This window comes from Morone saxatilis, unplaced genomic scaffold, assembly GCF_004916995.1.
Source record: "Morone saxatilis isolate NCDOM2014 unplaced genomic scaffold, NCSU_SB_2.0 Contig16, whole genome shotgun sequence".
Taxonomy (NCBI): domain Eukaryota; kingdom Metazoa; phylum Chordata; class Actinopteri; family Moronidae; genus Morone; species Morone saxatilis.
Window position 1 is genome coordinate 8569342 of NW_023339718.1, and position 14277 is coordinate 8583618.

Below are 14277 nucleotides of genomic sequence, written 5' to 3' on the forward strand. Positions count from 1 at the left end.
AATGAAAATAATTTCCCCCTGGGATTATTAAAGTATTTCTGATTCTGATTCTGATTCTGATCAGTATAGGCCTACTGTTAAATCTGTGTTTCAGTAGCTGTGTTTCAGTAGCTGAATTTGCATATTGAATTATTTAATTTCTTTCATCTTTATACTTTTTGTGATGCATGGAAAGGGAGCTTTTACATTCTATTGAACTTAGCTGGTGTAATAGTCTAATCTTTTAAAAATAGTTTTTTTATACGTGATATTGTTTAATCTTAAACCAAACTAAACTAACTTGGTCTGCAGGTGGTACAGAGATACAGTGGTAACCTAAAACAAGAGCTTAAAGTAGTAGTTTTGGGCATTTTTGGAAGTATCCTTATTGGCTTTCTATCTGAGAATCGATACAATGAAAGAAAACATTGATACCACTTTCATATCTGTCCAGGAGACAGTTAGCTTAGCTTAGCACAAAGACAAGGGCAAACAGCTAACCTGGCTCTGTCCAAAGAAGGTAACAAAAAAAAAAAACACATTATATCCTTTTATTGAATCATTTTTACCACAGTGAGGTTTCCAGATACTGAGAAGTTACGGCACCAAGCCAGCTAGCTGTTTCCGCCGGTTTCCAGTCTTTGTGCTAAGCTAACCGGCTGCTGGCTGAAGCTACATATTTAGACATACTTAAAGTACAGAAAACAAGTAAGCAAATTTCCCAAAATGTTCAACTGTTCCTTTAAGGTTGATTCCTGCCTCTGGGCCTTCCTGTGTGCATGTTCTGACTATAAGCCCGAAGGTTTAACTTTCCTACCACAGTAAGAAAAATATGCAGCTCAGGATGACTCAAGACTTTATTAAATTGCCCCAAAGGTGTGAAAGTGAGTGATTGTCTGTCTGTCAGTATGTGCCATGTGATGGACTGGCAGCTTGCCTACTTTCTTTCCAGTGCATGCTGCGTGTAATATGCTAAGCCACCCCATGACCCTGGAGCAGTTACATCAAACTAGTATAAACTCACCAGTCTGGTAGAGCTCCATAAGGTGTTAGTCTGAAGAGATTCTTGTCAGCTTCATTGCTTTCTTCGATGTTGGCAGATAACTGGAGCCCTGCAGATCAGTGGATCAGTGCAGATCAGTCTTAAGTAAGAACTGGCATAATAACAATGTGGACTTCGGTGGATTCACTTACGTTCGACTGACCACCGCTCTGAATCCTCCAGCTCAGGTTCTGGTAAACAAGTACAACAGATAGATTTTTATTTTAGACTTTAAAAAATGCAGTACATAGAAATCAAGCAAAATATAATACTTCTACATTTTTTTCCCATTACAGTATGGTTGGGTTTGTCTCACGGTGAGCCCTATGTGCAGGAGGGAGTATTTTAGATCCTTTACTAAAGTAAATGTATTAATCAGTATAAAAGTCTTGCAGAATGGCCTATATAAGAGTGTATTTTATCTATATTATATAATTTGATTATTTATAATGATGTATGAACATGTAAGCAGCCTTTAAATGTTGTAGTTGGTCAAGGTGGAGCCAATCTTACCTACTTTAGATACTGTTGCATAGTGTAGCCATCATATTTTATAAGCTAATTACATGTTTTGTACATAAACATCAAGGTAACTAGTACAGCTATTAAAATAAATATAGTGGAAAAACTCTCTCCCAGAAACCCTCAGCACATCAGTAGCACCAGTGAGTTACATTGTAGCTTGTCCTCAGTGCTTTGAAATGCAATACTGTTTGTTTAAGAAGACAAATCACTTGCAGAGAGTTGAAAATATTCCTCTAAAAGAAAACTGATCTAGAGGAATCCACTAAAACCATCTCACTGCTGCGATGGTGCCATTTACCACACAAATAACAGGGAATGTGTCTCTATTACGCAACACATAATAGAGACAAATGAACAGCTAGATTTAGGAGGGGCTCAGATAAGAAGCTGGATTATTGTCAGAGCTAATAAACAGAAATGACATAAGACTTTAGGGCTCTTTCATCATGTCTTATTTTGCCTCTGCAATAATCTGTTTGCTGGATCATGTCTGCAGTACCTAGACACTTACAGAGAGGAATTCTCTCTTGAGTTGTGTGTGTGTGTGTGAGAAGAGGAGGACGAGGAGGAGGAGCATCCCTTACCCTCTGGCTTCTTGTGAATCTGTCTGAACATGCTTTTGTACCAGTCTCTGGGCTTGTTCACACTCTGGTACAAGAAAAGAAGATAGGGTGCAGAAGGTAAACAACTCTGGCAAATTAGACTTTAGAAATATAACACATTGGGTGTAGCAGGAACATAAAAATGTCAGTTAAAATCAACATAAAACATATACAATACACTTTAAAGCTAGTGTCTGATTATCAGACAGCATATTCTTTTTCTTTGTCTTACTGATCTGGAGGCAATGGGCATCCCAGTTTCATCCACTGGACCGATTCCTGAGAACTTGATAAGCCTCTCCTCCCTGGTGGGAGTCCAGCTGCGTGGTAAAGTGGCAGAGCTCTGGACGCCATTGGACAGGCCACCTGGGTTACAGTCACAACAGTACGCTTTCAGTCATCATGTTGTTTCGATTACTTATTGATTTCAGGTGAAGTATACAGCCATTAATTTAAGTCTTTAACTTTGTTCAGTGGTTACACGTCAACTGACATTGCAACAACTGCACTCGCCTCTTACTCTTCAACTCTTTCCATCTCTTACTCTATAAATGACAATTCAACTACAGTGGTTACATGTCAACTGATATTCCAGCTGCGTTAATCTTTCTTTTCCAACTAAGATTTTAATTCCTTTCAATGGTTACACTTTGACTGACACTTCAAATCCTTTCAGGTGCCCTCACCTTTGAACAAAGGAAAACTTCTGTAGTACTACTTTCAGTGCTGACACTTAAACTGACACCTTCTTCAGTTTATACACTTGAACTGACATTCATTTGTTTTAGTTCCACTTCACCTTCACCAGCTCAATTACAGTTTAACTTACATTTGGACTCCTATCAGAACTTTCATTACATTCTCAACCATTACATTTAGCTTGCACTAATTTCAAATGTCTAAAGAGCAATTTACAGCTATTGTTAGCTATGTTGCCACCTCAGTCACATAAAACTCATTCAATGCAATGTAACACTCCTATGATGCTTAACATCTTATTCAAACTTCCCCTACATTAAGTGAGGCTCTCATGAGATGCACACATTTAAAAACTCCTTACCATGCGATTGTGAGGGGCCATAGTAAGATCCAAAGCTGAGACCTGTTGGTCCACTTCCATTCACTTCTGATACCTTTAGAAGGGCAGAATCATATACATATATCAGTAATACAAATATCTGTAATGTAACAGTGATGGTTTCAAAACATGCCCATGGCTGAATGTATGGCCTGTGATGCATTATTTTTCCACAGGGAGGAGCACTTGTTTACTGAATAACCTGCACTCCACCTCAGTATTGTGATAAACACAGTCTCTACAACATTACTGTGCATACCTTGAACTCTCCTAATGGCAGCCCTGCAGAGCGAAAGGGGCTCAGAGGAGGCATAGGGAGTCCAGGGGAGATGATCACCTCATGGGTCAGCTCTGGGGAAGTTACAATCTGCTGACCAGAGGAACCTCCAGGCTCCTTGGAGAAGATAATGCGGGAGCCATTTGGATCGCCAACAACTTCCACACGTTGCTAAACATAAAGGAAATGAAAAATATGGGTGAACAAAAACAATGCGTGAACTTTGCTCCTGTCATGTCCTCCTGTTGGCTCTGGGTAAATACCGCTCTCTATGGGAGGTCATGTGAACTTGTTAGCGGTCCAGCTATTCTCCAGAGAATAACTGGCCTCTGTGGGGGAGCCTCTGATGAAAAGGCCCCTAATTTATTTAAAGCAGGACCAGTGGGAAGTGGTGTTCCACCCACTTCATCATCTCTCTTGCCATGACTGAAAAAAAGGCCTCATTCAAGGTGCAGAGTGGGGGCAGTGAAACAGGAGAGGACCATTATGAGCCCATTAACTCCCTATTCACCAGGCCTCCCTATTCTCCAGCCAGGGGGTGGAGCCAGGGGCAGAGAGGTTGGGAAGGGGCTGTGATGTCAACCTCAAAGTCCAGCAGGGCTAGCAGTGGTCTTGTAGTCTCCATAGTGATCTTTTTACTCCCCCCACCCATGATGGCCAGTATAGCTCTTCTACTAATGTATTTGAATCAGGTGCTTTGGTCCTCTCTGTGTGGTTGCCAAGGGTCATGGGAAAGCCCCTGTGCCTCGTGGTAACACAGTTATCTGCACCAAAGGCATGCTGTTGTCTGTTGTGTTGGAAATGACAATATTTAGTGTAGTTAAACATAACTTTACCTGAGACTGCATGTGATCTGTTTTGGTCCTTGTTTGACAGATATCAAATTCTTGCACCCAGCATCAAAAGTGTCTGCAAAGACATACAAATATTTTTCAGAGGAGTTGCAATATCAAGAATATAAGCTAGGCTGTATGTATTTTTAAAGATAAATTAAAAAAACATCTGGAAATGTCCTGGAGATTTTTTTTTATTAAAGGCATTAAACTTTTTCCATATAAAATTAAATATTAACAACTAGATAAGGAGCAATAAAAGTTAAAGTTAGAGAACAAATAATACATTTATTAAGATTAACACTCAATCCCACCACATCCTCACATTTTGATTCTGCTAAATCCTGATTGTTGCACAGAAATAGGTTGCATACCCTTTTTCCAACAGTGCCTTAAATAGAGTTTCAAAACCAGTAAACAGACCACAGACATAGATACAAAAATCTTTCATGTCAAACAACTTTTCTGGGCAGAAAATTGTGTGTTCATTAGGACTTTGAAAACAGGTTTTCGGGGCCTTTAAAGGTTGTAGATGTGTTCTTTTTTTAACTAGTGATATCCAGTCAATGTTTGTGAAAATAATCTGATCCTATCTTCTACATTTTTATTCTGAATCTTCCAGTGTGCCCTTTTCAACCCTTTGGGTCATTAGTTGTGTGGGGTTCCACAAAGCCTGTCATAAATCACATTTTACATCCAGGCAGCTTTGACAACTGTTCCATTATCCCATCCCACTAGTATTCCAAAAAGGGAAAGTTAGCGTCACCCACTTTTCCCTTTTTCTAAGGAAAAAACCCACCCAAAACAATGTGTGTGACTCACATGCCTGCCTCATTTTTCCCATTCATACAATGCCATAACAAGCTGGACTGGAGGAGCTGTATGATAGAAAAGGTCCGCTACTGGAAGCAAAGACCAGCTCCTAATCAATCGCACCTCAGAAAAACAGATTAGGCCTGCTGTTTCAACATCAAAGGCATGGGGAAAATGAGGGGGAGGCCATTTCCGATCCTGTATGAGGCACCTCTCATCTACAGTGGCTAAATGGCCCATAATAACATGTGTTGGCATAGAAACCACAGCCAATGTACAGCCCACCATCCCTGCAGCCCTGGCTTCTGCAGAATTTGTGCACACAGACTGCAGTCAAAATGTATATTGTCTAATCTTGGGAAAAAGCCATAAGAGATTGTAATTACTGAAGCAAACAATAGGGTTGATATAAGGATTAGGCTATTTTTCAGTTCTGGAGAAAGCTATGGCTTTGTAGCTTGGCAAGAAAGTACTGACCAAGTGTGGGCCAGGCTACTACGGGCTGAGAGCTGCCCTACTCAATCTGCACTGATGAGTTTTCCATGTGGCATTTGCAGCTGAGCATTAGAGTCTATAATCATTGTGGTCAAGACAGAGAAAACTATACGCTCTCTGTGCCTCTGTGCACAAGGTTAGGAGGCAGCAGTGATAGAATCAATGTTCTAGTTTCCAGACAACGATGTCACTCTATCTGAGTCATCATCTCCCAATAAACTACGTTACATAACAGGAAAAATATGGGAACCGGAGGATTGTGTCTACAACAATACCATTACTGCTCAGGCATAACAGATGACCTTTCATCGCCCAAAGCAATCACAGCCAGCTGATTATCTGTCTAACAATAGGCAACACTGCAAACAAGCTACATTTACAAATAATGGCTTAAAGTAATCCCATTTACAATGTGTTTGACATGCTGGTCCTTATTTACACCAGACATCCTCTCAGCAGGCTGCCATTTACTTTAAAGGCCCCATCACACTGATGAACAAACAACTACATGAGTAATTCATTGGCATGTTCAACAAATACTGTTTATACACAGACTAACTCACCGAGCAGTTTCACCTTAAAAATCATGTTTCTCTGATGTTGTTTGGAGAGGCTGCGAGCTATTGACGTCTGAGCTGTTAACATTAGATAACATTATATAATAGCTGATCCAGGCGTCCGATGACTACAATCCTTCATCAGGTTAAAATCAATAGTTAAAAACAATCAAGATCTAAAAAGTGTATTGTAAAAATAAGGCTTAAAACTGGATAAAAAGTAAATAAATTTATGACAGCTTCTGGTAGACAAACACAACGTTGCTGCATGCGCAGAGGGAATATGACCCCATTACCAGGCAGTAAAACACACCGTTACTGGAATAAGATTGCTTATTGCTCTGGGTTTGAACATTGTTGGACATATTTGGGATAATGTAAGTACATAACTCAAAATATAGAACATAGGTCTATGTTTATATGCATTTTATGCATTTATCATGTAGAAATAAGTGTTGTTCTAATAAGTCAAAATAAACTAATACAATTCTAATTTGACTTCACATGATTAGACTCATTGACCACTTTTTGCTTTCACTACATTATTATAAAGTTGACATTGAAACTCCCTCCACTCAGAGGCTCAAAAACTGAAAAGCTCTGCTTCATCGATGCAGCATCCTGATGAGTAAGCTAATGTCATAACAGTGCGTCTGGGTCTCATTTCAACAGAGAAATCCTCCAGCAGCCCATGCATTCCCTGTTCGAGAGCACCAAACACAATCCTACCTAATAAGGAAAAATCAGTGTCGATATCTAGCAAGAAAATCCCTGTCCAGAAGTCTGGCTCTCCATGGGTTTGCTCTGAACGCCCAGTGCATTCTTATGTAATTACTGAGACTCAACAGCGGAGGCAGCTATAAGCTTTCGGATGGAGACACAGCTTTTTAGAACTGGCGGTGTGCCTTGATGCTATCTTTCTAAAATATATGAACTTTATAGTCCACATATTTACAAGTTAAACAGGATCAGTTTTGGGGTGCAAGGAAAAACAGAGCCGTAAAAGGCCCATTCGCATCACAGCTGAAGATGAGATGATGTCCTGCTTTTGATTTGCTTTTCAAAACTGGCAGTGTATCTTCTCTTGTCTTCTACTCACAATCCATCAGGGTAACTAAGGACATCGAAAATGAGAATCAGGGGAATTAAGCGTGGAAATCTCTGCCTCTGTCCCCAGGAAACTCATCCGGTCTCTTGAAGCACTGGGCCAGATGTTAATCTGTAAACTGATCCATGAAACAGAAGTCCAATAGCTCCATCAACATCCTAAAGTTAAACATTAGTGTTGTGATGAACTTAAAAAAGCAAAAAAGCAAGCAAAACATTTCTTTTCCTTCTCCTTTGGGAGCGGATGAGGAACCAGACTATTATCTGAAGTTGCTGAGCCAGAGCAGACCTACTCAGCTGCTACAAGGTCAGTGAACTTCACCACACCCGTGTGACTCCTATGAATCACAATGGGAGGTTTCCACAGCCGGGAATAGCAACATAGTAATGCAGGAAAAACTAATGGAGAAATGGGCAAACCCTAAAAATGTGTGAAAAGACAAAACATCCGCCCTACAGTTCTGCAACCACTGCAAGGCCAATTGATGACTACTGAACTCATTATGAGGTCGGTATTCCTCAACACTCACTAGTCATCACATTTCCCTCTTCTGGCGTTCAGTTTCTTCCATAGAAGGATGCGACCAGGTTTTCTGAGAAGACCCTGACCTACGATGACCTCCCTCTCCTCCACATGCAGGGCTTCTTGCATTGTTCTCTCTAAGAACAAGGCTGTCAAGGTGACCAAACATACTCAAATGAATAACTGTCACAGTGTTGACCCATGAACTTCTGTGATCTGTTGGCGCACCGTCAGGAAAGTAATGATTTGTGGTCAAAGGGAGAATCACGTTGTCCATAAATCATCTATACAAGCACGTGACGGTGGAGAATGTGTCAGTAAGGAGCAGGGTCAATGACTGAAAGTCCTGAGACTTAAATAAAACAAATAAAACTGTCACTTGTGGACCAATCGCTATTCATTAGTGATCCCTTTTATTATCACACGTGTAGTTCTTTGCTTCCGTGTGAAGGGTGGTGAGGAGAAAAGGTGAGTTAATCATTGACTTCATAAGGTGGAAGCGACTGCAAGTCCTACTCACATACATGAAGGAAACCGAACAAAATATGAGCTCAGTATTTGCTTAAGGTGGTTATTTTGTTTGGTGAACACTGCCCTACATTAGATTCGACCTTAAACACTCATATTGTAGAATCTTCAAAAAGTATAAACAGATTCTGATCTTCTGAAATCCTGGATCAAGAGAGAACAACACAGCAGACAGAAGGGTAAAGTCTTATCACCCATTTGCACGTACACAATGTTACTGCTGCCCAACAAGTTACATAACAGGGTCGTAAAAAAGCAGAAATCCTGCCTTAAAAAGTAGTGAGAAGGTAATTACAAGCACATTTGGTGAATAAATAAAGGGGGAATTTATTTCTAAACACATTAAATGAGTCACTCTGCAGTTATGTGAGAGATGTTAGAGGTCCTGTGAGGTTGATCAGACAACCATGCTGGCCTTCTGCATCTAAGCAGATGTGCGGACGCAGCCCATACAAGGTCCTGGAGCTGCAAGTTTATGATATGCAGTTATTGGGGGATACACACATTTATCAGAAGGGAGGTATTTCACCTCCTTGTATGGTGCTCCTCCAGTCTGGGCAACAGGAGGAGTCGGCCTGTGTGCTTCTTGTCAATGGAGAGGCGGTTTGTTCCCAGGAGGAGCTACAGGGCAATAAATCAAAGCCTCTCTCTTCAAGAAGAGCTGGAGCACTGTGCGGTTTTATCAGATATGTTCTTACAACAAACATTTTATATCATTCAAGATTTGTAACAGTTAAACTGTAATACAATGTGTCAGGCAAAGCATGAGAAAATACACACTCAGATTGCAGTAACTAAAAAAAATCCTCGTGCCTGTCATTTTGCATCTTCAGAGCTGAGTGCAGCCTGTGGATATGAGGACTGGCAGCACAGAGCCTCAGTAATATCACAAAGGGAATCAGAGCCGGCTGTGGAAATCACCCTGACAGTAAGGGGAGCCCTCGGTGATGACTGGACCATCCAGATTTCAGGTCATTACGGCTTGGAATCTGCAGCAGGATGGGAAAAGTACTCTGACAGAACTACTGATTTCCTCCGACTCTCTGGAGCTCAGCTGGCAGTTGTCAGTGTGCACATACCCACTGGGCAGAGCAATAAAGGATGACATGTTGGGAAACACTGCCCACAGTGCCCTTTCTCTCTCACTCTCTCTCTGTGTCTCTGTCTCTCTCCCTCTCTCTCTCTCTCTGTGCTCCAGCTGTAACTCACAGCTGCTCTCGCCTCCACTTGCCTAAAAGCTCAACTCCCACAGGTCTGTTTCAACATCAAAACTACACAGATCACATGGGTCAACCTGTTTTCAGGTGCACTGTGAAAGCATCCTTCCTTTAAGACAATGTACTCATGGGTAGGTCAGCAGCACTAATCCTGTGGAGTCCTGAGCAGTCAGACAGGTTGCTCCACCTTAAAAAAGCATACAGCCGAGCACCAAAGTTTCTCAATGTTTAAGATCACTCCGTGTGAATTACATCTGTGCTCTCACCGGAAAGAGTGTACTCACCTTAAAAGTGACACCAACAAGTGAACTTACACGTCCTTGTCCGCCTGCACGTAAACCACGCAGCTGCAAACCCTCTCTCCTCTTTCTCTCACTCATGAAAGTAACCAGGACACACAATCTCTCTGCCTCTCTTTCTCTCTCTCTCTCTCTCTCTCTAACTCCCAGCCCTCGCTCTGCCTGCCTCCGCGGAGGACTTCCCGGTTGACAGGCATCGCCATAGCAACCCCACTCCAGCCCCCGTTCAAAAAGGCACCCTGCTCTTGGCTTGTCACTTTGGGGTACCTCCTTCAGTGGAGCAGCCCTATTGTTGTGATAAGGTGATATTTCACAGCGCAGGGTTAACCAAAGGGGAATGGAAACAGTTCATCACCTCAACCTCCCAGACACTGCCCAATGACTCCATGACACCCCCTCCTCATTTTATCTCTCCCATGCCTCCCACTGCTTTTGTGTGTGTGTGTTTTATGTGTGAGTGCAAAGGCCTGCAAAGGTCATTTCTGTTCCAGTAGCTCTGAAAGTGTTTCATAGTCATCATTCTACACCATACAGCACAAGTACCGATGACGTTTCTCCCATAATCACACACACACACACACACACACAAATACTGTTGGAAGTCAAGGTTGAGACTGAAAGGTGTTCAAATTATTCAAAGTAGGAGATGCAATATGCGCGCAGATAAGACAGCCAGCATTCAAATTCCGCTAGAATGGTGGTTCAAACCACAAAACCGACAGCAGTCAAAGAGAAATGAAGGACAATTCTCAAATCCCACTGTTCCTCTTCCGTACAGTACTTGCCCAAATAAAACCAGGATTTCCAGTTTGTCCGCAGTTCTTGCCAGCGAAGGCAAGCGGTGCAAAACTTGAAATCTAATGTGCTGACAGGCTTGTTTTGGCACTGAGTCTGCAGCAGGTACACTGAGTTACAAGGTCCACAATGCAGGTGAGTGATCCAGTCACCTGCTAACAAATGCAGTAAGCTTTCTTAGGCATGTACACTGTTGGTTCTAGCAACTAAAGACGGACAAAGAATAATGTTTAACAGAGTTTAGTCAATGGTCTAGCCATTTGTTTAAAAGTACATGTCTGTCTGTCTGTGCAATTGTGTGCTCGCCAGTTCCAACATGAAATTCAAGGACTCAGCTCTTTTTTAATAATTCAGTGGTCTGGCTTGGTAGAGCGAAACTCAGAGTAGATATCCATTTACTGAGCCTGTACTCCTAACAGGGTTGTTTTTGCCAAACAGTTGAGCCACTGAACCTGAGGGGCAAGCTAGGCAGTGCAAGCTTCAGGCGGAGGCTCCCTTCATAATCTGTGTCCCGCTGGAGCAGACTTTCACCCTGCTGTGACCACATCTGACACCCTGTCACTCTGCAGCTAAATGAGTTAATCACGCAAGAGGCGATTGCAGCTTTGGCCCTGGACCTGACACCTCTCCCCACACTGGATCCTTGTTCACTTTGTCTCAGTCTCTTTGTTAAACAAACACAAGGCTTCACCAATTCCAGTTTCCCTTTCTATTACAGAGAAACATTGTCAGAACATGAGGAAAGAGGCATGACGTTTTACCTCAGTCCCTCTGAGACTGACGGCTTCCAGCAGATCTATACTATGCTGTAAAGGCCAGCCACTGTCCTTTCACATATGCCAGTATGTGTACTACACAAGCTCATTAAAAGATATGTGTTATATAATCAAAACCTATATTTCTTCATGACTATAGTCCTGAGCTTTTTTTAAACCACCAGCTTATCTTAACTGTGAGGAAACAGGACACAGCAAGTCTGTAAAAATCACAAGATAAAGTCATTATTAAATGAACATATAACTGAAGAGATACAACTCAACAAGTAAAGCCTGACAGTTATGCTTCAACCGTTAAAGCATAACAGCGGAAGACAGATAAGGAGCTCTGGACATCATACAGTGCAGTATGTGTCATCTATACCACAGGTTGTGCTCTGGGGGAGCCCTTGTGGAATGTCTCTGAGAACAAACACAAAAGCATCAGGGTTTATTTTAGCGGTAAACAACATTTTTCTGAGCTGTGAATGTCCCAGGACCCGAGGACAAACAACGTTTTGTATACCCATGAATCGTCATGGGTATACGTCATATACACACTCTTCTCTTAGAATGCTTGAACATAGAGGTTTGCTGAGGAAAACACAAATGATTGAGTGCATTTCTAACAGTGAAATATTCACATACTCAAATGTTTGACCAAAACAACAACTAAAGACGCAACAGGAGGCAGCTTTTGGATAGAGGTCTGGTGATAACCATCTCCTGAACCACAGACAGTAAAAGATTGGCATCTACTGTAGTAAAGTCCTCCTTGTATCCGCCCTTTTCTATATACTGGCTCAAATGTTGCTCAACAACGTTCTAAGAAAAAATTGGAAAAACTGTAACAACAATGACAGAGCAATGATAAACACCCCTATCCTGTTGTCTCTGTGGTTTCGGTGATAAACTGAGGGATGCAGAAGAACAACATGATGCTCAAATCAGTGTCAGAGGCACTTTCCTTTCAAATAAAAATGTGAATCAAACCACAAAGTCAATCATATGACAATGACAGAAAACTATTTTGAATTGCGAAAATCTACTTCCTTCAGATACTAAGCCCTGCTCTAGTCACGGTGAGAAGTGGCAGCACAAGTTGTACAGTACTTACAGGCGAGTGCAGGCTGAGCAGTGAGGTCTCCTCAGTGCAGAGGGAGAGAGGAAGTGAATGAAAAAGAAGGAGGGAACCACTGTTCCTCTTCTCTCCCTCTCCCTCCCTTTTTTTCTTTCTCTTTCTCAGGCCAACAGGGTGTCTTTTATCTTTGGTGAATGATTCAGCGTGGGTCTGAATGTTTGACTGAGTGTCCGTAGGCGTGTGCATGCATGTGTGTGTGTGTGTGTGTGTGAGCATGCACTTTAAAGCTCATCAGGGAGAAGGCACTCAGTAATAGTTTCCATCCACAGCTGGAAATAATAGAGATTCTTATACAGGCACAGGCTCAGTGGCACCGCCCTCCAGTGTTTTACGTGCAAGAGAAGAGGAGGCGATTTCCATAGCCATCTCAATAAATAGGCCTGAGTGACACACATATCATAATAGCATGGCCTATTCACTGTCGTAGGTCTTTAGATGTTCTGTCTGTCACATTCAGATCAGGCACAAAAGGCAGTCTGGAAATGCTTTCTGTGATTTCTATGTTGTCTAGCTCACCTGTCACATTGCAAGCTCCATCTTTACATTCAGGAAAGTGTATTTCTATGTTAATTTCTAAAGCATATACACGTGTGCTAAGGCCCACACACACACAAACACTTAAAGGCCTCAGGAGTGAATTGAGTGGAGGAGTCTCAGTATTTCCATGTTGTGTTCCAGTACCAGGCCTGACTTACTCGCCCAGTGTGAGGAAAACCTTGAAGCAAAGCCAAGAGAAGTCGTGCTACTGGTACTAAGTCCCCAGTCAACTACAGAGTAAGTGCAAAACTTCAAGAGGTTTATCTGTCAGTTCCTACTCCCGTGTTTCCTCGTCTTGAGATATTAGTCTGTAGACGCCCGCTGGATTCCTGCACTCTGAGTCCAGAAGCGGCTCTCAGCTCTGCCGTCCAAGATAAATATTTAACAGGTTGGCTACGAGATCAAGAACCAAAGGTCACAGCTCTCTGTTTCTCTGGAGTCCATCTTCTCGTTGGATCCAGGATGGCGGCCCACGGCTCCACAGTGACACCTTGAGTTACTTTCAGTGGAATCACACTCCAGATGAGAAACAAACTAAAAAATATGTGGAAAGAAACACTGTTAGGACACAAACACACTTCAGCCTTGTTAAATCTGAACAATGAGTAATTGCTGTTTTTATTCCATCACTGGTCTGATAATGTTTGTAATGTTAGTAAATGGATAATTTTTTTCTGGGTGACGCTTCATCTGTATGTCAAAATTAGAACAAGATGCACTTTGCCAAAAGTATCCCCTCATTTAACTTTCACAGACTGTTTTAAAGTGGACAGTTACGTGATACACTGTACCACACTGCCTCTTAGTGGTTCTGAGAAGAACTGTGTGAATACAGTTTTGTACAGACAGATGTCCCCAGAATCACAAACATGCTACCATCAATCTGTAGAAATACTTTCAAAGCACAAAATCTCATAAAATACTAAATCAAAAAGTATTTTTATTGCCTTATTCAGCTTTTAACATTATATACAAATATATAGCATAAACATTATCAATACATTTCATTATAAATATGTAATATTTACGTATCAGTGTAATGCATTGTTATAGTAGCCAAAAGACATTGCATTTGAAATACCAGGGCAATAAATAAGAAGAATAAGGGCCTGTACAGCGTAGAGGAATTTAGTATTATTAACTAAATTTATCCAGTAAATAGATTGTGTCTCTG

The 14277-nt window shown here is 41.6% G+C and overlaps 1 protein-coding gene across 1 annotated transcript in view; it reads right to left on the reverse strand.

Moving 5' to 3' along the window:
* The window catches only part of sorbs3 (sorbin and SH3 domain containing 3), a 23128-nt gene extending 10437 nt beyond the window's left edge, over positions 1-12691 (reverse strand). Inside the window, exons 1-8 of the mRNA XM_035658466.1 lie at positions 12543-12691; positions 4340-4412; positions 3486-3674; positions 3209-3281; positions 2381-2514; positions 2131-2194; positions 1174-1212; positions 1004-1091 (exon numbers count right to left, since the gene is read on the reverse strand). Of these exons, the coding sequence (XP_035514359.1) occupies positions 1004-1091; positions 1174-1212; positions 2131-2194; positions 2381-2514; positions 3209-3281; positions 3486-3674; positions 4340-4351 (599 nt within the window). The 5' untranslated portion in view covers positions 4352-4412; positions 12543-12691. The remainder of the gene's footprint in view (positions 1-1003; positions 1092-1173; positions 1213-2130; positions 2195-2380; positions 2515-3208; positions 3282-3485; positions 3675-4339; positions 4413-12542) is intronic.
* Between the last annotated feature and the right edge of the window lie 1586 nt (positions 12692-14277).